Source organism: Pongo pygmaeus, chromosome 18 (genome assembly GCF_028885625.2).
Source record: "Pongo pygmaeus isolate AG05252 chromosome 18, NHGRI_mPonPyg2-v2.0_pri, whole genome shotgun sequence".
Taxonomy (NCBI): domain Eukaryota; kingdom Metazoa; phylum Chordata; class Mammalia; order Primates; family Hominidae; genus Pongo; species Pongo pygmaeus.
In genome coordinates, this window is record NC_072391.2 from 1,511,498 (window position 1) to 1,535,196 (window position 23,699).

General features: G+C 57.4%; 1 protein-coding gene across 15 annotated transcripts in view; it reads right to left on the reverse strand.

Moving 5' to 3' along the window:
* The window catches only part of UNKL (unk like zinc finger), a 51,254-nt gene that overhangs the window by 21,677 nt on the left and 5,878 nt on the right, over nucleotides 1–23,699 (reverse strand). For 6 of the 15 annotated variants that reach the window (XR_008494688.2, XR_010124230.1, XM_054454642.2 and 3 more), the window contains 7 exons: nucleotides 17,912–18,088; nucleotides 16,433–16,566; nucleotides 13,945–14,080; nucleotides 12,272–12,389; nucleotides 9,199–9,283; nucleotides 8,018–8,103; nucleotides 5,764–5,826 (listed from right to left, as the gene is read on the reverse strand). Coding sequence is in view for 12 of the 15 variants with exons in the window: in XM_054454642.2 (XP_054310617.2) it covers nucleotides 5,764–5,826; nucleotides 8,018–8,103; nucleotides 9,199–9,283; nucleotides 12,272–12,389; nucleotides 13,945–14,080; nucleotides 16,433–16,566; nucleotides 17,912–18,088 (799 nt within the window). In the remaining 3 variants the exon portion in view is untranslated. Of the gene's footprint in view, nucleotides 1–5,763; nucleotides 5,827–8,017; nucleotides 8,104–9,198; nucleotides 9,284–12,019; nucleotides 12,038–12,271; nucleotides 12,390–13,033; nucleotides 13,514–13,944; nucleotides 14,081–16,432; nucleotides 16,567–17,911; nucleotides 18,089–22,537; nucleotides 22,688–23,699 lie in introns of those variants that run through there. The other 9 variants (XM_054454643.2, XM_063654004.1, XM_063654005.1 and 6 more) reach the window with 7 other exon arrangements.

The window sequence follows — 23,699 nt, forward strand, 5'->3', positions numbered from 1 at the left end:
GCCTGCCAGCCCGAGGGGCAAGCCATGCAGCCTGCCTGCCCTTCTCCCCACACCTCCTGGGTGCCCCCGCCCTGGCTCTCGCCCAGGACTGGCTCCTGAGCACCTGGGGGGCCCCCAGAGAAATGTCCTCCCAGGGACTTAAAAAGAGACCCAGCACCACTTCCAAAACATCCATAGCGCGGTCCTGTGACCTCGCCACCAGGGAAAGTAAAACACAGGGCAATTCACATGATCTGTATTTGGTGGATAATACATCAAAAGAAAAAGAGCAACACACAGAGCAGTGCTGAATAAAAACCCGGTAACGGGGAGGGCGCTGCACACAAGAAAACACCCGACACAAAAGACCCACGGCCACCTACGAGGTCACTACAAAACCAAGCATCAAAAGCTGGATTAGAATGAGTTTCTGGCTGGGCACAGTGGCTCATGCCTGTAATCCCAGCACTTTGGGAGGCTGAGGTGGGCAGATTACTGGAGGTCAGAAGTTCGAGACCAGCCTGGCCAACATGGCGAAACCCTGTCTCTACTAAATATACAAAAAAAATTAGCCAAGGCCGGGCGCGGTGGCTCACACCTGTAATCCCAGCACTTTGGGAGGCCAAGGTGGGCAGATCACCTGAGATCAGGAGTTCGAGACCAGGCTGCCCAACATGGAGAAACCCCATCTCTACTAAAAATACAAAAAATTAGCCGGTGTGGTGGCGGGCACCTGTAATCCCAGCTACTTGGGAGGCTGAGGCAGGAGAATCGCTTGAATCTGGGAGGCGGAGGTTGCGATGAGCCGAGATCGCACCAATGCACTGCAGCCCAGGCAACAGAGAGACTGTTTCCAAAAAAAATGAATTACATCCTGAAATATTACAGTTGAAATGGTATGATATCTGGGTTTTGCTGAAAAGTAATACAGAAAAAGTTAACCTTGGGGGGTGTGATTTTACTAGTTTGTCTGCTTAAGTAAAACTGTCCATAATGAAGAAATTTTAACGTGCATTTCCTAAGGGTCAGAAATCCCCGACAAGAACGCGCCTGGCTCCAGGCTTCTGTGACCTAGGGGTCCTGCTGCCTGCCCTGGCTTCCTTCTGCATACCAGATTTGCTCCTCAGCCCATGGCACAGGAGGTGCACAGAGCCCCCCGTGACTGACTCTGAAAACAGTCCCCTCCAGCTGCAAAGTCTGGAGACAGCCACCAGAGCTCCCTGCCCAGGTGCGAGACGGGGCCTGCCCCCTTGTCCATAATCCACTTCCTCTCCCTGGCCCAGAGACCACTTTCCCTCAAGCCATGAAAAAAGGGACCACAGTCCACCCCATGAGCATCAGGGACGGCGGTAACTCCTGCACCCTACACCGCAGACCCACATAGCCATGCGACACCGCGGATCCACCCAGCCATGCAACACCGAGGACCCACCCAGCCATGCAACACCGCAGACCCACCCAGCCATGCAACACCGCGGACCATCCCAGCCATGGAACACCGTGGACCCACCCAGCCATGCAACACCGCGGACCCAGCCAGCCATGCGGCACCGGGGACCCTCCCAGCCATGCAACACCGGGGACCCTCCCAGCCATGCAACACCGGGGACCCTCCCAGCCATGCAACACCGCGGACCCACCCAGCCATGCAACAACGCGAACCCACCCAGCCATGCGGCACCGGGGACCCTCCCAGCCATGCAACACCACGGACCCACCCAGCCATGCGGCACCGGGGACCCTCCCAGCCATGCATGGCGCTGCCGACACCCCCCATCAATCCCCCATGGTGAGCCTGGTGACAGGGTTGCTGGAAGCCTCATGTTCTCCAGCAAGCAGCCCAGAAACACGATGGGTGATTCAAGACCTGGTGCCATCTCAGTGGCAACCCGCCCCCTACCCCTCGAACTTCCTGTCCCTGCTTCAGAGCCTCAGTGTGGCCCCAGGAAGGCTGAGAAGGATCTCTCGACAGACGTTCTGGTGACCCGACATCCAGGAGCAACGCAGACACCTGGGAGCTCCTTGTACCCCGACGGCTTGGATCGGGGAGGGAGCCGACCTTCTCTACCAGCAAAGGACAGGGCCACCAGGGCTGCGGGGCTGAGGAGGCAGGCACCAGCAAGGGGTGAGTGACGTGAGGCGGTCTGCTGAGCTCACCGCATCCAGCAGCTGTGACTCAAAACCAAAAGCTCAGGGATAGCAATGCACAGCCCTCCTGGGACGTGGACACTGCATAGCCACACAGCTGCACGGCCTGCAGAAGCCCTCCCAACCCCCACCTTGTCCCACGTCTTGGCAGCCCACCCTGTGTCCCGGGCTCTGCCCAGGTCCGTGCTCTGGGGCACAGTCCCTACAACAAGCTGCCCCTGCTCAGTCAGGCTCAGGTCCACCATGTCCTGACTCACCAGGAGCCAAAAGGCCACTGCCCGGGTCACAGTCACCCCTGTGGATGTCGTCTCAGCTCCATGACCCCTGTGGGCATCTCAGTCCTTGCCTGAACCCAACTCCAGAGCATCACCCAGGCCCAGAGGCCACCTCCCACATAAGGGAGAGCCGAGGGACTGTTGCCTGGAAGGGCCCCGGGCCCACCAAGAAGCCATGGACAATGCTGGGGTTTGCAGAGCAGGCCTGCCCTGCCCTCGGTCGGACAGGGAGTCTGTGCCCTGCACCTGTGTCTGCATAGAGCCCAAGAATGCAGAAAGCCGGGAGGCACCACAGTGTAGGTGCCACGTTTGCCCCCAAAGCAGCACTGGTCTGAGGGCTGGGCACGGGCTGACCCTCGGCTGGGACAGGCGGCCTCAGGCTCCTAAAGCGCTGCCCGGCCCAGGGTGAGTGCAGCACCCTCAGAAGCCAAGGCCGCCTCCTTCCCAGCTGTCTGCAGGAGGGGACTCCACCCCGGAGGCCTTCCCCAGCCTGCTGGAGGCCATAAACCAACAGGGACCAGAGAGAAAGCCTCAGCCCTGAGTGACCCCCAGACCCTGTGCTGACCCTGCCCGGGAGCTGGCCGGGGTGATGCACACACTGTGACTTCAGCCGAAATGATCACCTGAAAATCATCAACATCCATGTCACTCCTTGTCCCTCAAGGCACAACGGCCACAGACGACGGGCCTGGTGTGGGAGCCCATCCACATGAGGGATGGGCACGGTGAGAGGGGTCAGATGAGAGCCCCGTGAGGATCTCGCACCTCCACTAACACCGGCACCGTCCGCCCCGTGGGGACGCCACACCTCCGCTAACACCAGCACCGCCTGCCCCATGGGGACGCCGCACCTCCGCTAACACCAGCACCGTTCACACCACGGGGACACCGCGCCTCCGCTAACACCAGCACCGTTCACACCACGGGGACACCGCGCCTCCGCTAACACCAGCACCGTTCACACCACGGGGACACCGCGCCTCCGCTAACACCAGCACCGTTCACACCACGGGGACACCGCGCCTCCGCTAACACCAGCACCGTTCACACCACGGGGACACCGCGCCTCCGCTAACACCAGCACCGTTCACACCACGGGGACACCGCGCCTCCGCTAACACCAGCACCGTTCACACCACGGGGACACCGCGCCTCCGCTAACACCAGCACCGTTCACACCACGGGGACACCGCGCCTCCGCTAACACCAGCACCGTTCACACCACGGGGACACCGCGCCTCCGCTAACACCAGCACCGTTCACACCACGGGGACACCGCGCCTCCGCTAACACCAGCACCGTTCACACCACGGGGACACCGCGCCTCCGCTAACACCAGCACCGTTCACACCATGGGGACACTGCGCCTCCGCTAACACCAGCACCGTTAGCCCAGTGGGGATGCTGCGCCTCTGCTAACACTGGCATCACCTACCCCATGGGGACACTGCGCCTTCGCTAACACCAGCGCCATTCTCCCTGTGGGGATGCCATGCCTGCGCTAACACCGGCACCGTTCGCCCCGTGGGGACAGCACACCCCAAGCTACCACCGGCACTGCCTGCCTGGCTTTTCTTTCCTGTATTATGGTGAAATATAATATAAAATTTACTACAGCGGCCATAGTTTGGTGCAGTAAGTGGCATGAATTCCATCCACGCCGCTGTGCAGCCATCACTGCGTCCACCTCCAGAACTCCTCATCTTCCAGCCGGAAGCTCTGACCCCGTGAACACTTGCCCCCTCCCCCAGCCCCGGCCCCCACCATGCCACCTGCTGTCTGTGTATGTGACTCCGCTAGAGACCTCCTGTGAGTGGAATCATGCAGGATTTGCCTTTCAGTAACTGGCTCATTTCAGTCAGCACAGTGTCTTTGTTATGGACCAAATGTGTCCCCCGCAAATTCCTACGTGGAAGCCTTGACCCCCGGTGTGACTAAATTTGGAGATAGGGCCTGTGAGGAGTAATTAAGGTGAAACAAGTTCTTACTCCAGGCGTGGAGGCTCACACCTGTAATCCCAACACTTTGAGAGGTCAAAGCAGGAGGACTGCTTGAGCCTAGGAGTTCGAGACCAGCCTGGGCAACCCCATTTCTAAAAAAATACAAAAATTAGCCAAGCCTGGTGGTGTATGCCTGGGGTCCCAGCGACTCAGGAGGCTGAAGTGGGAGGACTGCTTCAAGCCTGGGAGTCCCGGGCTGCAGTGAGCTGGGACTGGGCCACTGCACTCCACCTGGGTGACAGAGCCAGACCCTGCCTCAAAAAATGTAAGAAACTGTAAAAAAAACAACAGCAACAATGAAACGAGGTGTTGGGGCAGGGCCCTACGCAGCCGCTGTCCTCAGGAAGAGACCCCAGGGATGCCCACGCACAGAGGGGTGACCCCAGAGGACACGGAGGAGGCAGCATCTGCACCCAGGGGGGCCTCAGGAGCCAGCTCTGGACAGCTCAAGCTTGGACTCAGCCCCCAGAATTGAGAGAGTCAAGTGCTGCTGCTTGGGGATTGGTTTGGTTTTGGTTTGGTTTGAGACAGGGCCTCACTCTGTCGCCCAGGCTGGAGTGCTTGGCTCACTGCAACCTCCACCTCCTGGGCTCCAGCAATTCTCTTGCCTCAGCCTCCCAAAGTGCTGGAACCACAGGTGTGAGCTACTATGCCCAACCAAAACTACCTCATTCATTCATTCAGAGACAGAGTCTCGCGGTGTCACCCAGGATGCAGTGCAGTGGCACGATCTCGGCTCACTGCAACCTCCACCTCCCGGCTTCAAGCGATTCTCCTGCCTCAGTTTCCCGAGTAGCTGGGACTACAGGCACGTGCCACCATGCCTGACTAATATTTTGTATTTTTAGTACAGATGGGGTTTCACCATGTTGGCCAGGCTGGTCCCGGACTCCTGACCTCGTGATCTGCCCGCCTTGGCCTCTCAAAGTGCTGGGATTACAGGTGTGAGCCACCACGCCCGGCAAGTTCTGCTGTTTGAACGGCCCCATCTGCATCCTTCCCTAGCAGCCCAAGAAAAGTAACACAGATGGGCTCCAAAGGGCCCCTCTTATTTCCCCGAGCGGAAAACGGCAGGATGTTTTGGCTTTGTTTCCAAGGTATAACACGAATGTTTCAAACAGACAAACACGGGGGTACCAGGAGAGAGCTAACTCTGTAACAAGTGGACGTTAACCAGATGGCTTTGCAAGCTGAGAGTGGGAGGGACCAAGGATGCAAGAGCGCGGCCCTAACGCGATGCCGCGGGTCCAGCACAGGGGCGGGAAGCCTCGGCCCTAACGCAATGTCCGGCACGGGGGCGGGAAGCCTCGGCCCTAACGCGATGTCAGGCACTAGGGCAAGAAACCTTGGGGGGCTTGTACCTGCTTGCTGTCTTGCTCGCTGCCTCTCGGGCCGCCCTCGGCCGGCGAGTCTCTCCGCTTGGCCTGCAACATAAAAAACAGTCATGTGTGGAAAAAGCAGGGAGGAAATGTAAATTAAAAATATACAATTCAGGCTGGGCACAGTGGCAGCACTTTGGGAGGCTGAGGCGGGCGGATCATCTGAGCTCAGGAGTTCGAGACCAGCCTGGCCAACATGGAGAAAACCTGTCTCTACTAAAAACACAAAAAATAGCCAGGCGTGGTGGCACACGCCTGTAGTTTCAGCTACTCGAGAGGCTGAGGCAAGAGAATCGCGTGAACCCAGGAGGTGGAGGTTGCAGTGAGCCGAGATGGCACCATTGCACTCCAGCCTGGGCAACAAGAGTGAAACTCCGTCTCAAAAAATAGAATAAAAAATTTAAAAAAGGATAATTGCTTGAACCCGGGAGGTGGAGGTTGCAGTGAGCCAAGGTCATACCACTGCACTGCAGGCTGGGCGATAGAGTGAGACTCTGTCTCCAAAAAAAAAAAAAAAAAAAAATACACACACACACACATATATATACCTATTCAGAAGTACTCCTGGTCCCTTAAAGATATACACACACACACACAGAGACATCAGCTCTGCACACACACACACACACACAGAGACATCAGCTCTGCTCAGAATTTAGACAAACGCTATTTTTGTTTTGTTTTGTTTTGAGACAGGTTCTCACTCTGTCGCCCAGGCTGGAGCGCAGTGGCGTGACCTCCCTGGCTAAAGCAATCCTCCTGTCTCAGCCTCCCAAGAAGCTGGGAGCACAGGCATTTGCCAGTGGACCCAGTTAATTTTTCAAAGCTTTCTGTAGAGACACAGTGTTGTTATGTTGCCCAGGCGGGTCTTGAACTCCTGACCTCAAGCAATTGTCCCACCTCAGCCTCCCAAAGTGCTTGGTTTACAGGCGTGAGCCACTGCAACTGGCCAAAGATGCCAAATCTTGAAGGTCTCATGAAACAGAAGAGACGTCTGAATCTGCTGGCTCCCCGTTGGTTCTCCTGAGTTCCATTTCTTTTCATTTTTTTTCTGAGACAAAGTCTCACTCTGTCATCCAGCCTGGAATGCAGTGGCGCATTCTCAGCTCACTGCAACCTCCGCCTACTGGGTTCAAGCGATTCTCCTGCCTCAGCCTCTGGAGTAGCTGGGATTACAAGCACATGCCATCATGCCTGGCTAATTTTTGTATTTTTAGTAGAGAAGGGGTTTCACCATGTTCATCAGGCTGGTCTCAAACTCCTGACCTCAGGTGATCCACCCACCTTGGCCTCCAAAAGTGCTGGGATTACAGGCGTGAGCCACCGCGCCCGGCCCTGAGTTCCATTTCTTACACTTGAACACGGCTCTCTGACCCTGGGTTGGTCCGTGTGAAGGCAGGGTGCCAGCTCTGCACTCCCTGAACCAACCACAGCATCAAACCCCAAACCGAGCCGTTCACCTAGGTAGAGGCTCAGGTGAAACTGTACGAAATATATGAAGGGGGTCAGAGTATGCCACCCCAAAACATGCCGCTCTTTGACAAAAAGATTATTTTGAGGTGAAAGCAGCTGAGAAACAGCAGATGGGGGAACAGCTCTCTGCCTCCTTCCCGCCTCGAAGCCGGGCGTGAATTCCCTCTGTGAAGGTGTCCTCTCCCCTCTCCACACCAGGAGGAGAGACTGCAGATTGAGGCTGCGTAACCAACCTCTCTGAAGTTACTCTTACCTTCCGCCAGTCTCCCCCATAGCCTTACCTTCCTAGGAGCCCAACCCCCTCTTCCCGCCTCTTTTTTTTGTTTGAGACAGGGTCTCATTCTGTCACCCACACTGGAGTGAAATGACGGGATCTCAGCTCACCACAACCTCCGTCTCCTGGGTTCAAGCGATTCTCCTGCCTCAGCCTCCTGAGTAGCTAAGATTACAGGCGCCCACCACCACACCTGGTTAATTTTGTATTTTTAGGACAGATGGGGTTTCACCATCTTGGCCAGGCTGGTCTTGAACTCCTGACCTCAGGTGATCCACCCGCCTCAGCCTCCCAAAGTGCTGGGATGACAGGCGTGAGCCACTGCCCCCAGCATAGTGGCAAGGATTTTTCTAGACTCTTCTAGAAGAGCCACGAACTCCACAGACTGCCCAAGACCACATTGCTGAAAACTCATATCCATCCACATCCCTAACAGTTCAATTAAACCAAAGGCCACTGGGCATTGTCCCGGGAACGCCGTTCACTTACATTTCCCGGCTGGCCGCTGCCCGTGGAGGCAGGACTCGTGAGGTGGAGGTCGCGACAGCCCCATTCATTCACCATCCCCAGGCTCTCTGCAAGGACAGGGGAGGAGCAGACTCTGAGGGCCGCTGGTAGGTGACAGTGACACGCAGAAGTCTCCGCACCACACGTCAGGGCCAAGTGTGCGCGGCCTCGTCACAATCATCCCTCAGGGGTGTGGCAGAGGACGGCTGGGCAGTGACAGGGGACACTCAGGGCAACAGGACCCTCGGGCCTTAGACCAGTTTTTCATGTTTTTAATACTAAAAGCAATGTTTAAAATGTGAACAAGAATAGCTGCCCTCCCCACTAAAATAAAAAACAAAGGAAAATTTGAGCTTGTGACCACACACAGAAAACCTGGAACCCAAATCCTAGGGCTGCGAGGAGGAGGCCGCGTGGGTTCCCACTGAACCCAAACCCCAGGGCTGCGAGGAGGAAACCCACTGGAGCGTGGAGGAGGCTGCGCGGGTTCCCACTGAACCCAAACCCCAGGGCTGCCAAGGAGGAAACCCACTGGAGCGTGGAGGAGGCCGCGTGGGTTCCCACTGGGGCTTGTTTCTGCTGCTGGGAACTTGTTAGGGACCATGTCATCGCCAAAGCTAAGCCCTCATCCCCTGGACAGCAAATGGGCTCTGGAAAGCATGGGGTCACCCTGAGCAACCCTTGCTCAAGGGTCTCTGCTGTCTCCCCGAGCTGGGGCGGACAGACCCCCTCTCTCCACAAGGAAGGTGGTGCTCCTGGGTGGGTGCCCGGCAAGATGGCAGTCTCAGAGCAAGGCCCAGGCAGCGAGCGGGTGGCAGAAGGACCCAGCTTGGATGCCCAGGAGGCAGGTGGAGGTGCCAGCCGGCCCACACCAGGACTCAGCCTCCAGGCTCAGGGCCCCAGCGTGCCTGGAGATAGGGTCCCTGCAGGTTCCACCAGGCCTGGCCCACACCAGCGTGGAGGGAGCCCAGCCTCACATGGCACAAACACCCCAGGGAGCCTCCACAGGCATGTCAGGGACCCCCAGCCCCCAACCACGGTGCTGAGCTCCCACCCGCCTTCCAGGTCCTCGTGGCCAGCTCCGGGTCATCAGTAACTCCAGTGAGGGCCTGCAGAGCCGCGCAACCTGCTAAGGTGAACCTGCCACAGGGACGGTTACTCACTCTCAATGTGTGCAAAGGCACAGAAGGGGCCGCGCGGGCAGTACCCGGTCTGGCGCATGTCGTTGCATTTTGTAGATTTGTAGATCTGGGGAAAAAAGTGAAATAAAGAGGCTGGATTGGAAATGGGATTCTGTGGAAAGACCACAGCTGGCGTCATCCCAAGGGAGAGGATTAAGCTCCAAATCATAACAAGACACCCCTGAAAAAGGGGGCGTGGGCCCTGCCCTCCTCCATGTGTGCCCTTGGTCCCCACATTCCTCCTCTCTGCAGAGCCGACCCGCAGGAACACGCACACATGTGGGGCCATTCCCGCAGCATCTGCCCTCACATCACAGGCAAAGTCATTTCCCCGCTTGATATTTTCTAAAAGATGCACCAAATTCAGAGTCTGGTATGCAGCAGGTGCCTAACAGGTGCCTATTAAAAGGAACAAGTGTGTCTGTTCCCTGACCAGACCCACTGACCCTTCACCTAGGGTGACAGCCCCTCTCATGAGGTCAACAACACTTAAAGACCCGGCAAGGGACAGACCAGCCTAGAAGCCCCCAATCTGCCTTGGGAGGCCTGGCCCAGCCCCTCCTGCTCCGTAGCTCTCCGGGAAGGACACGGCACCTGGCACACCCGGCCCCCAGTGCCCACACCTGCCTGGGTCCCAGCAGGAAGCCTCTCTCCTGACCTCCAGCCTGGCCCCACCCCCCACGGCCCTCCCACCACATCAGGCACCCGGTGGGGGCTCGTTTGCTTGTTCATTTTGTTTGTTTGTTTTTTGAGAGACAGTCTTGCTCTGTCGCACAGGCTGGAGTGCAGTCGCATGATCTCGGCTCACTGCAACGTCCACCTCCCAAGTTCAAGTGATTCTCTTGCCTCAGCCTCCCAAGTAGCTGGGATTACAAGCATGTGCCACCACGCCTGGCTAATTTTTGTAGTATTAGTAAAGATGGGGTTTCACCATGTTGGCCAGGCTGGTCTCAAACTCCTGACCTCAGGTGATCTGTTCACCTCGGCCCCACAAAGTGCTGGGATTACAGGCGTGAACCACCGTGCCTGGTCTGTTTTTTTTTTTTTTTTTTTTTTGAGCCAGAGTCTGGCTCTGTCGCCCAGGCTGGAGTACAATGGCGCCATCTTGGCTCACTGCAACCTCTGCCTCCTGGATTCAAGCAATTCTCCTGCCTCAGCCTCCTGAGTAGCTGTGACTACAGGCATGAGCCACCAAACCTGGCTAAGTTTTGTATTTTTAGTAGAGACGGGTTCAACATGTTGGCCAGGCTGGTCTCAAACTCCTGACCTCAGGTGATCTGCCTGCCTTGGCCTCCCAAAGTGCTGGGATTACAGGCGTGAGCCACTGTGCCTGGCCTCTTTGTTTTTAATACAAATCTGAGTATGGTCCATTGGCAACTACACGGCTGGGTGTGAACACAGCCTCCTTGTACCGTCCACACCCTGTACCTTCTAGTGGGGGCACAGGCCTGGCTCCATCTCAGGCTGCCCCTTCCGCCCCAGGAACTTCCTGCCTGGGAAGAGTCCTTGTTTACCTGGGGCGGGGCCCAGGTGGGAGGGTTTATCTCACTCAGGATTTATAGTGCGGCTGTGGCCCACATGGTGCCAGCTCCACTCAGCTGGGTACCGGAGACTGGGGTCTGCAGCCAGGCCTGCGTGACCGAATACAGAAAAGGCCCCGGACACCGGACTCCCGACAGGCCCCTGGTGGCACCACTGAGTGTGTGGTCACCGACACCCAGAAAGCATGATGCGTGTCTGTGACAACATGCGTCAAGAAACGACGGGAAGCAGCGCCTGGTCCCTCCCAGCTCCTGCGCGCCTCCCCCTTGGCTGAGGATTTTACTTTTTTTAGATAGAGTCTTGCTCTATCCCCCAGGCTGGAGTGCAGTGGCACAATCTCGGCTCACTGCAACCTCAGCCTCCCGGGTTCAAGTGATCCTCGCGCCTCAGCCTCCAAGTAGCTGAGACTATAGGCGCGCACCGCTATACCTGTCTAATTTTTGTATTTTTAGTAGAGACAGGGTTTCGCCATGTTGACCAGGCTGGTTTCGAACCCCTGACCTCAAGTGATGTACCTGCCTCAGCCTTCCAAAGTGCTGGGATTGCAGTGTGAGCCACCATGCCTGGCCTGAATATGTATGTTTTGTTTTGTTTTGTTTTGTTTTCTTGAGATGGCGTCTCGTTCTGTCCTCCAGGCTGGAGCGCAGTGGCGTGATCTGGGCTCACTCTAAGCTCTGCCTCCCGGGTTCAAGTGATACTCACGTCTCAGCCTCCCAAGTTCAAGTGATCCTCACATCTCAGCCTCCCGAGCAGCTGGGACTACAGGCGTGCACCACTACACCCAGTAATTTTGGTATTTTTAGTACACACATGTTGACCAGGCTGGTTTCGAACCCCTGACCTCAAGTGATTTGCCCGCCTCTGCCTCCCAAAGTGCTGAGATTACAGTGTGACCCACCGTGCCCGGCCTGAATATATGTATTTTTTTTCTTTTCTTTTTTTTTTTTTCCTTGAGACAGAGTCTTGCTCTGTTGCCCAGCCCAGAGTGCAGTGGCACAATCTCAGCTCACTGCAAGCTCCGCCTCCTGGGCTCACGCCATTCTCCTGCCTCAGCCTCCTAAGTAGCTGGGACTACAGGCGCCCGCCACCGTGCCCGGCTAATTTTTTGCATTTTTAGTAGAGACGGGGTTTTGTCAGGATGGTCTTGATCTCCTGACCTCGTTATCCACCTGCCTCAGCCTCCCAAAGTGCTGGGATTACAGGCGTGAGCTACTGCACCCAGCCCTGAATATGTATGTTTTTAATTGACATTTTCTCCCACCTTTTTTCCCGCACGACTCTTTCTTCTGTTACAGGCCAAGTGGAGACTCGCCGGCTGAGGGCAGCCTGAAGGCCAGCAAGCAAGACAAGCAAGCAGGTACAGCCCTCGTGCCCCCCTCAGGCTTCCCGACCTGTGCCAGCCCTCGGCCAAAGTTAATCACTGTTCCTTCTGTGTGATAACCACGCTGTGAACCCCACAGCTTCTCCGGGGCCTTCCAGCAACCCCTACGCCTAGGGGATCGGAGGGACGTACCTCGGGATGGAACTGCTGCTCCGTGCGGGAGTGGCAATACTGGCAGCTGTCGCCGCCGTCGCAGCGTGAGGGCTCCCCCCACTCATCCCCGTGCTTCACGCTGGGGCAGGGCGTGGACCTGGGGATGAGGATGTGTCAGGGGGACACAGGAGGACAAGATTCCTTGTGTGCCCAGGGGTGTCTGCCTCCCACCAGGAGGGGCCTCAGGCATGGGGCCCTGGAGTGACAGGAAATGCAGCTTTGCGCTCACGGACGCGCAGGCCCGGCCAGTGCCAGGATGGGGTCAGGAGCCCCGGGGCTGTTCTTCACAGAATTCAACTTGAGTCTGAGTCAGAGCTACCCTCACAGACGTGGAGAACGCAAGGGAGAAGCAGCCGAACCTCCTGGGGGCAGTGAGGCTGGGCACCCGGACAGCACGGGGCTGTCTCCTCCCCAACTTTCTATAAAATGGAAGCAAGAGTTTTGATCCCACAATTTAAAACTCCGCACCAATTTCAAATTACCTATGTTCCTACTGCAGTGAGCTGAGACTGCACCACTGCACTCCAGCCTGGGCGACAGAGTGAGACTCCGTCTCATAAAAAAACAAAATGCTCTACTCTTCGTGGACTCTCTAGCGGCCTGATTGTAACGGACTTGGATTTATGGGACACATTAAATGCCTGTTGAAGTAAATAATTTTTCTTTTCTTTCCATGACGGGCGATGACAAAATCTTAGACACTAATTTGTGGTTTGTTCTACAGCCGTTCAGGTCCCTTACTTGGAAGCTGCTCAGAGGGAGACTGAACGTGGCAAAACAACAAGGAGGGGGGCGTCCTTCCCATGGGAAGCACAGGCGCCCTCCGGGGCATTCGAGGCAGCACCAGGTCATTCAGAAGAGGCGAGGGTGGCTCTCTGCTCAAAGGAAGAGCTGGACACAGACAGGGCCTCAGGGAGGCCAAGGCCATGGCCCAGGCATCCAGACACCCTGTGGGGTCTGCACCCCACACCCCCCTCTCAGGTGCAAACTGCAGACAGGAGGCAAGCCAGGCCAGGCACAACCAGAAGGCCGGGCTGGAGCAAGGAGGAGAAAGGGGCTTCAGAGGCAAGCACGCTGCGAGGTGCCAAACCCGCAAGCCAGACCCAGAGGACAGTTGGGGCTCAGGCGGTGGAGGAAGGTCCTGTGTGCACCCTGGGCAGGGCGACCCTTGGGTTGTTGGCCCTGGGACTCAGCCTAAGGACCCGGTGTCCCAGCTGCCAGCTGTGAAGACAAGATTGATCCCAGGTGACGACAGTGCCCGAGCCCCCGGCAGCTCGGGTGAGGAGACAGCACGCGGCCCACAGCCCGGAGAGCGTGGCTGCGACCAGAGGCACGGGTGGGGCACATGGGGGTCCCAGCCGGGCTTGGGGTCCCTCCTGCAGTGCTCCGTCCCCTTGCCTGGCAGAGGGGCCCCGGTAGGGGACTGCATGGGAGACACTGAGTGTGGGTGGGGAGGCCGTCCCCAGGACAGATGCGTAGGCCTCCATGGCGCCTCCCACAGCCACTGTGCTTGGAGATGCCCTCCCCTCCCAGGGGTGATGGTGCCACAAGGGCAGCCCTCCCATTAGAACCCCGGGGTGGGCAGTGCAGGCAACAGGCCGGGAAGGACACCCACCAGCCGGGGTCCTCTGAGCACAGTCCCGCAGACTCACCTGTACTGGAACCGCCGGGGGTTGCGCCGCCTGTCCCGGCTGTTGTGGTAGTGCGGGCACGCATAGCCCTGGCGGCACAGGCGCGGCGGCTTCGGGCACTGCTCCGTCTTGTAGCTGCCCAGCACGAAGTTGGCATCTGAAAAATGGGCCACACGGTGCCTGAGCAGCATGACTGGAGGCGATGCTGGGCACAGGAGACCAAAGGTGGAAGGACCTGGCTGTCCCCCAATGGAAAGAGCTGCAGGAGGACTCAGGGAGCGCAGACACACGCCACGGCACATGCGGATGTCAAAGGACTCGCTCTCCATGAGGGAAGCCGGGCCGAAGGCCACGTGGTGTGATTCTGTTTATGTGAAAATGCCCAGAACTAGGGAACCCACAGAGACAGAGTGGAGCCGAGACCACCAGGGGTGGGAGGGAGTCCTGCTGTGGGTGTGCGGCTTCCTTGCTGGGGGATAAAAACGTTCTCCAACTAGATAGAGGTGATGGTTGCACAGCTTTGTGAATATGCTAAAATCCAGAGAAACGCACACCCTGAAATACTGCACGTTGAGCCTCATGCGCACCGCAGCCTCTGGGTGACAAGCACACCTCAGTGTGGGTTCACTGTTGGTAACAAGCGTACCTCGCAGTGCAGGAGGTGCATGGCAGGGGAGGCTGAGGGGGCAGGGGGTGTTTGGGAAATCTATTTTTCTACTCAGTTTTGCTGTGAACCGAAAACTGCTCTAAAAAATAAAGCCTAAGTTTAGAAGCCATTCACTGGGCCGGACGTGGTGGCTCACGCCTGTTATCCCAGAACTTTGGGAGGCCGAGGTGGGTGGATCACAAGGTCAGGAGTTCAAGACCTGCCTGGCCAACACAGTGAAACCCTATCTCTACTAAAAATAAAAAATTAGCCGGGCATGGTGGTGCCTGCCTGTAATCCCAGCTACTCAGGAGGCCGAGGCAGGAGAATTGCTTCAACCTCGCAGGCAGAGGTTGCAGTGAGCTGAGATCGCGCCACTGTACTCCAGCCTGGGCGACAGAGCGAGACTCCGTCTCAAACAACAACAACAACAAAAAATTGCTGCCATACGCAACATCCAGAATAGGCAAATTCATAGAGATGGGATGCAGGCCAGTGAGCGCAGGGGCCAGGGAGGGGATGGGGAGGAACTGCTCATAAGCAGGGAGACTCCTTCTGCAGGGATGGAATGTTCTGGAACTACAGAGAGGTGGTGGCTGCACAATACTGCAAATGTGCTAAATGCCACTGAACTGTACACTTAAAAATGGTGCATTTTATGTAGTGTGTATTTTACCACATTTTTTTTTTTTGAGACGGAGTCTCACTCTGTCACCCACACTAGAGTGCAGTGGCGTAATCTTGGCTCACTGCAACCTTCACCTCCCGAGTTCAAGAGATTCTCCAGCCTCAGCCTCCCTAGTAGCTAGGATTACAGGCGCCCACCACCACAACCAGCTAATTTTTTGTATTTTTAGTAGAGACGTGGTTTCATCACGTTGGCCAGGCTGGCCTCGAACTCCTGACCTCAAGTGATCTGCCCACCTCGGTCTCCCAAAGTGCTGAGACTACAGGCATGAGCCAGTGCTCCCAGCCTTACTACGTTTTTTTTTCAAATCAAACTCTCCCCTACATATAACCTCATCTGTGTGCCAGCCAGGAATGCAGGTCCCCCAGCCCCGAGGGACAGCCTCCTGGTCCATGTGTTTCTGGCCAAGCTCAGGGATTTGAAAGCTGCTGTCTAGAGCACCACCCCAGAGAGGCACAGGGCTGAGGGCTCTGCTGGGCATCCTGGTGGGTGCGTGGTGGGCTGGGGGCTCTGCTGGGCATCCTGGTGGGCGCGTGGTGGGCTGGGGGCTCTGCTGGGCATCCTGGTGGGCACGTGGTGGGCTGGGGGCTCTGCTGGGCATCCTGGTGGGCGCGTGGTGGGCTGGGGGCTCTGCTGGGCATCCTGGTGGGCGCGTGGTGGGCTGGGGGCTCTGCTGGGCATCCTGGTGGGCGCGTGGTGGGCTGGGGGCTCTGCTGGGCATCCTGGTGGGCGCGTGGTGGGCTGGGGGCTCTGCTGGGCATCCTGGTGGGTGCGTGGTGGGCTGGGGGCTCTGCTGGGCATCCTGGTGGGTGCCTGGTGGGCTGGGGGCTCTGCTGGGCATCCTGGTGGGCGCCCCGGCTCTGGGACAGGACGCCCCACGAGTTCCAGTGGGAGTTGTGCTACCTCCTCGGCCACTTGGTCAATGGCTGGCCCCACTGAGATGCCAGTCGCCGCAGAGATTCAGAGCAGGTGTGGGGAAGGCGCCTGGGCCCAAATCCCACTCAGCACCCACCCCGTTGGGGAGGGCTTGGTATTGGACTCCACGAGCCTCAGTTTCCCCATCTGATCACCTTGCACGTAAACTGAAAGGCATGGGGAACCAAGTGGCCCGAGCTGTTCTTGTGCTGTGCCCGCCCCCCCGCCCCCACTGCCCTCAGCTGCGGCTGTGGAGTTACCTTGCCACCGGGGGTCCTCGCTCAGGATCTTCTCAATCATGGCCTGGCTGGCCAAGACCCCAGGCTGCAGATCCGGGACCCCTTCCCCGCCGCCCAGCTGGCCGTTCTGCAAGGCTTCCTGGGCCTGCAGCTCCCTGAAAGCCGAGGACACAGTGGTCACGGCTCTGCATCCGGAGCCTCCAGAGCTGAAACGCGGTCACTGGAGGGCACGCTCCCCTCCCACCACTGCACACACAGGCTGCTGTAGGAGGGTTCAGGACGGAGTCTCAGTGTGTGGTGCTCCACCGTCCTGGCCCACAGTCCTCATCCAAATCCCAACCGCTTCATTTTGTTTGCTTTGTTTCGTTTGAGACAGGGTCTGGCTCTGTCCCCCAGGCTGGAGTGCGGTGACGCAATCACAGCTCATTGCAGTCTCCATCTCCCAGGTCAAGCGATCCTCCCACCTTGGACTCCCAGAGCACTGGGATTACATGTATAAGGCACTACGCTCAGCCCCACCCAAGTAAGAGTGGAGTTTTCTTTGGGCAAGATTCGCTTTTCTGCAGCCCCAGACTGTGTGCTGAGTTCGTTCTCCCGGAAAGCAGTGCCTCACAGCCTCAACCCCAATGAGCTGCCCTCCGGACCCAGAAGAGAAACACACAGTGAGAAGTGAGGGATTGTCTCATTAGAAATAACATCCGGAGGCCAGGTGTGGTGGCTCACGCCTGTAATCCCAGAATTTTGGGAGGCTGAGGCAGGCAGATCATGAGGTCAGGAGATGGACACCATCCTGGCTAACACAGTGAAACCCCGTCTCTAACAAAAATACAACAAAATAACCCAGGCATAGTGGTGTGTGCCTGTAGTCCCAACTACTCGGGAGGCTGAGGCAGGAGAATGGTGTGAACCCAGGAGGCAGAGGTTGCAGTGAGCCGAGATCACGCCACTGCACTCCAGCCCGGGTGACAGAGCGAGATTCCGTCTCAAAAAATAAAAAAAGAAAAGAAAGAAATAACATCCAGAAGCCAAGTGCAGTGGCTCACGTCTGTAATCCCAGCACTTTGGGAGGCCAAGGTGGGTGGATCACAAGGTCAGGAGATCGAGACCATCCTGACTAACATGGTGAAACCCTATCTCTACTAAACATACAAAAAAAAAAACAAATTAGCTGGGTGTGGTGGTGGTCGCCTGTAGTCCCAGCTACTCGGGAGGCGGAGGCAGGAGAATGGCATGAACCCAGGAGGCAGGGCTTACGGTGAGCTGAGATCGCGCCACTGCACTCCAGCCTGGGCGACAGAGCGAGAATCCGTCTCAAAAAAAGAAAAAAAAGGACTAACGTCCAGTCTCAGAAAGAAATTCTGGAAGAGAGAGATTTGGGCCAGCAGAGCCTGCAGCAGCAGGGAGGCGAGCCACTTGCCGAGTTCCTGCTCGTCCAGCAGAGCCCACAGCAGCAGGCAGGTGAGCCGCTAGCCAAGTGCCCACTCGTGGATGCCCACTCACCTGACGTCACACACGGGCGGCCGCAGGTCCAGGGGGCCGTGTGCAAAGGCACAGTGCAGCCCATTCTTCACGCAGTGGCCACGTGCGTCTGTCTCGTGGATGCAGGTTCCTGTCTTGTAGTAACGCAGGTGGTACTTGCGTTCTGTGTCCCCCGTCGTCCGGTGCAGGTAGGGACACCTGGGGAGCAGAGAGGCATGCAATGCCTGGTTCTCATGGACCCAGAGGCAGCCCTAAGCTCCCTGGGTCCACACCCTGTCAGCACGTAGTAAGCAGTGAATTCCCTTCCCTTCTTCCAGATTCCTGTTCTAATCAGAAGAACGGACACACTGGATGCAGCACCTGTCCCCAAATGTGGAACTGCCCAGATATACAGACCACCGCAAACCCCCAGTCAACCAGTCAAACACAGTAAGAAACACAAACCATTGCAAACCCCCAGTCAGCAAAACACAGCAGGAAACACAATGCTGAATTTTCACAAAGCTCATCCTTCCTAATGTTCCAAATAAACTTTTAAACCTGTGTGGGAATGAAAGTTCACGCCCTGCATGCAGGCTGCATCACCTTCCTGACCCGTCACAGTCACAAAGTGGGGGCCCCTCCTGCCCAGCGTCCTGCTGCTTTCAGGGACCCCAGGAGGGAGGCGGGGGAGGGAATGAGCACAGGGCCCTGGATGCGGCTTGGGAGACACGAGGGGGATGGGCAGAAAAGGAGGCAGATGGCATGGTGGGGAGCACAGGTGAGGTAGCATCACCATCCCATGGGCCACCTGCAGGCCCAGAGCCATGCTCCTGGGGAGTCACAGGCAGCTCCTGAAGCAGGATGGGGTGCAGTGGGGAGGGGAAGGAGCTGCCAAGGCTCAAGTCATAGGCAGGCAGCAGCGACAGACACAAGGAGACGACACAAACAGCTCCGGCATTCCTGGGCGCCTCCAGGTAGGTCACTCCAGAAGGAAGCAAAGGGACGCACAGAGGACCCTGAGTCGTTAATGGTGTCGAGCCCCGGCTGGTCACGGAATCACCCTGAGTGGCCCGAGGGCCAAGACAGAGGATGACAGGGGCCGTCACTGCAGGTCCCCAAATGTAAGGACTGAAACCTTCACCTCCAGCTCCAACTGGGGAGCTCCGTGAGGGCCCCACCCACCTCGCTGTGCACAGGGCTACAGCCTGGGCACTAGGAGCTCTGGCCAGGGATGGCTGGGGACCAAGAGCGATTCAGCAACACCAGGTTTAGCCCCATCCTCTAAGGTCAAGAAACAGAGACACAGAGTTCAGAGAGGCTGACCAAGGCTCCGCTGGGCACCTACGATGTGCCACACACTGAAAGCTGAGGGTGAACAGAGGCAGAAGAAGGGGTGCCCAGCTGGCTCTCAGGGTCCCCAGGAGCCAGCCAAGCAAAAGTCAAATTACAACGCTACCCTGGTACCCAGCGATCCTGCTCCTAAGTACACATCCAAAAAACCTGGAGACAGGGTCTTCAGGAGACACCTGCACACCCATGATCACAGGAGCGTCACTTGCAAAAGCCAAGAGGCAGAAACCACCCAAGTGGGCGCCAATGGAGTCAATAAGGAAAGCGCGGGCTTCCATCCGCACGACGGGGTACGCGGGGGCTTCCATCCGCACGACGGGGTCCGCGGGGGCTTCCATCCGCACGACGGGGTACGCGGGGGCTTCCATCCGCACGACGGGGTATGCGCGGGCTTCCATCCGCACGACGGGGTAAACGTGGGCTTCTATCCGCACGACGGGGTAAACGTGGGCTTCTATCCACACGATGGGGTAAACGCGGGCTTCCAGCCACACAATGGGGTATTTTTCAGCCTTAGAAGGAAAGACTGGCACACTGGCTGACATCTGTAATCCCAGCACTTCAGGGGGCAGAGATAGGAGGATTGCTTGAGGCTAGGGGTTCCAGACTAGCCTGGGCAACATGGTGAGCCCCCACCTCTACAACAAATTCAAAAATTAGCCCGGCGTGGTGGTGGACACCTGTGGTCCCAGCTACTTGGGAGGCTGAGGAGGGAGGATCGCTTAAAGCCCAAAAGGCCAAAGCTGCAGTGAGTCGTGATTGTGCCACCGCACTTCAGCATGGGCAACACAGCAAGATCCTGTCTCAAAAAAAAAAAAAAAAAAAAAAAGAAAGGAGGCAAGGAAGGGAGGGAGGGAGAGAGACGAAAGAAAGACAGGGAGGGTGGGAGGGAGTAAGGAAGGCAGCCAGCCAGCCAGCTGGGTACAGTGGCTCACGCCTGTAATCCCAGCACTTTGGAAGCCCGAGACGGGTAGATCACGAGGTCAGGAGTTCAAGACCAGCCTGGCTGGTCTACTAAAAATACAAAATTTAGCTGGGCACGATAGCAGGCGCCTATAACCCCAGCTACTCGGGAGGCTGAGGCAGAGAATTACTTGAGCCCGGAAGGCGGGGGTTGCAGTGAGCCGAGATCGCGCCACTATACTCCCGCCTGGGTGACAAGAGCAAAACTCCGTCTCAAAAAAAAAAATCAGGAAACCAGAAAAAGTTTCAGGAAAATGCCTTCCTCTTATGGACATCTAGGAGGTGAGAGGGAATACCTAAGAGAAAGCACAGACCCATTGCTCACGGATGCCCAAGCAGGGGCGCACGAGCCCCCAGGGGTCGGGTGACAAACATGGTTCTCAAACTCATCCGAGACAATCAGTGAGCAGAGCCACGTGATTACACCCAGCGCATGGGCACCGCTCTGCCTCACGCTCCAATGCCCTGGACCCACCGAGACCAGAGGATAAGAGGCATCCAGATCCTGGAGTGCAAGAAGCTGCCCCTCCCTCAGGCAGCTCTCACCTGCACCCAAGCAGGGTCCACCAGACCCCCTTAACACATTCTCGAGACTGCGAGCCACATGTATCAAAATCACCTAGGAGCCCGTGGCCCATGCGGTCCCCCCAGCTGGTGTGGACGAGGCCCGTGGATCTGCACTGCCGGCTGGTTCCCAGGGAACGTGCGAGAACCACCGGGCTTAGGAAACACGCAGTGTACACGACTCCCTTCCAGCTTAAGGACGCAGGCACAGGTGGGGGGCCCAGAGCACAGCACAGAAACAGCTGGGGGTGATGGGAGGAACAGGCGTACTCCCATGCCAAGCTATATTGTTAATTTTTTCTCTTTTTGAGACAGTCTCATTGTTGCCCAGGCTGGAGTGCAGTGGCGCAATCTCGGCTCACTGCAACCTCTGCCTCCTGGGGTTAAGCGATTCTCCTGCCTTAGCCTCCCAAGTAGCTGAGATTACAGGGACCTGCCACCACGCCCAGCTAATTTTTGTATATTTAGTAGAGACAGGGTTTCACCATGTTGACCAGGCTGGTCTTGAACTCCTGACCTCAGGTGATCCGCCCACCTTGGCATCCCACAGTGCTGGGATTACAGACGTGAGCCACCGCGCCTGGCCTAAGTTTTTGTAGAGACAGAATCTTGCTGTTTCCCAGGCTGGTCCCAAACTCCTGGGCTCAAGCGATCCGCTTGCCTAGGCCTCCTAAAGTATTGGGACTGCAGGTATGAGCCACTGCGCCCAGATGCCTCTGAGTTTTAAAGACTGCTCTCGTGTCCCAGGCCAGCCCCAGGCTTTCCTCTCGCTCCCAAAGCCCAAGCTCATCATGAGATCAGTTTAAACAGCAAATCCTACACACCCTGAAGTGAGTGGAACTTTCACCTACGCCTTAGGTCCTAAGGCATTCAACATTTTAAAATTAAATATTGCAAGAGGATCTTTTAATAGAAAGATCAGACTCCTGGCCGGGCGCAGTGGCTCATGCCTGTCATTCCAGCACTTTGGGAGGCTGAGGCAGGTGGACCACCTGAGGTCAGGAGTTAGAGATCAGCCTGGCCAATATGGTGAAACCCCATCTCTACTAAAAATACTCACATACACAAAAATCAGCTGGGCATGGTGGCACATGCCTGTAATCCCAGCTATTTGGGAGGCTGAGGCAGGAGAATCACTTGAACCCGGGAGGTGGATGCTGCAGTGAGCCGAGATTGTGTCACTGCACTCCAGCCTGGGTGACAGAGGGAGACTCCGTATCAAAAAAAAAAAAAAAAAAAAGACCAGACTCCAGAGCCGCCAGATACAAGCAGCAACAGTTAATCTCAGAAATGGATACTTGGAAAAGTTTCTCCTCCCGCCAGTTACTCACAGAATGCACAGTGGAGACCCAGCTAGGCACACCCCGGACCCATCCAGACAGGAATTCTGCACCTGCCAGAGGACAGAGGCCTGGGGAGGCCCCACAGGGCAAGCGGGAAGTGTCAGGTCTGTCAGGTGACACCGCCAAACAGAGCTCTGGAAAGAAGACAGAGGCCAGGCGCAGTGGCTCATTCCTGTAATCCCAGCACTTTGGGAGGAGAGGTGGGTGGATTACTTGAGCCCAGGAGTTCAAAACCAGCAAGACCCCATCCCTACAAAAAATACAAAAATTCAGCTGGGCATGGTGGTGGGCGCCTATGGTCCCAGCTACTCTGGAGGCTGAGGTGGGAGGATCACTTGAGCTCAGGAGGTTGCGGTTGCACTGAGCCAAGATCACGCCACTGCACTCCAGCCTGGGCGACAGAGTGAGGCCCTATCAAAAAAAAGAAAAAAAAAAAAGGACAAACCTGTGTGTCAACCTGGAAAAGTTGCACCACAGGAATGGGGCGAGCCCGTTTTTTCTGCGAACAAGAGACCCAGGGTGGCTGCAGGGCCACAGTGCAGGAGCGCTCTTCTGGAGAGTGGCGGGCTGGCAGATGGCCACTGGTTCTTTGGCTACACAGCTGCAGGCCACGTGGATTTTTTTTTCCCAATGAAAATGGTCCTAGAGGCTGGGCATGGTGCCTCACGCATGTAATCCGAGGACTCTGGGAAGCCGAGGCAGGTGGATCGCTTGGGTACTCCGGAGGCTGAGGTAGGAGGATCAGCTGAGCCCAGGAGGCAGAGGTTGCAGTGAGCCAAGATCGAGCCACGGCACTCCAGCCTGGGAGACAGAGCCAGACCCTGGCTCAAAAGAAAAACAAAAAAAAAGATGGCCCCTGGAGAGGCCCGGGGTCCCGCGGGGCGCCTTTTCTATTTCTTTACCACAATCCGTTTAAAGAGAAAAGCAAGCGCCCTGCCCCTCAGCGACAGCCCGCAGCCAGGCCACGCCCACATGGGAGCTGCCCCGCCCCCACGTCCAGCACGGTTCCCACGGGGGCGGGGATTCACACGTGACCCGGGACAGCCAATCGCGGGGGCGCAGTGGAGGGGCGTGTCCCGCAGAACAAAAGGCCTTTCCCGAGCGGGGCGGGGCGGGGCCAGGATCCCGCTGATGCCCACAGGACCTGCACGGCGTGGGGTGCAACAAGGGGCGGCCACCCACCTAGGAAAGGGTGCACAGTGGGGGCACGCACGGGGGCAGGCACCGGAGGGGTTGCCCGCAGAGGATAGGGGAGGACGCCGAGAAGTGACCTTGGGGGCCATGGGATGAGGAAGAGAGAAGAGATGACAGCAGGGGCTGGAGGAGGTCACCCTCCACGGAGGGAGGGGTGACGGCAGAGGCGCCCGCAGGAGCTGGTGCCGGTGGGGCTGCCCCCAGGAGGGGCTGACAAAGGCAGCAACTGAGCAGGCAGGGGTGGAGCGAGGTGCCAGCCTGCCCTGGAAAGGAGACGCCAGCAGCGGGACGCCCTCCTGGGGTCCCAGTCCTGCTCTGCCCCACAGCTTAGCCCCAGCGCTTCCAGCCACAACCAAGAGCAACGCCTGATACGGGCTAAGGGTCTCTGCTCTCTGATACACATTCATGTCTAA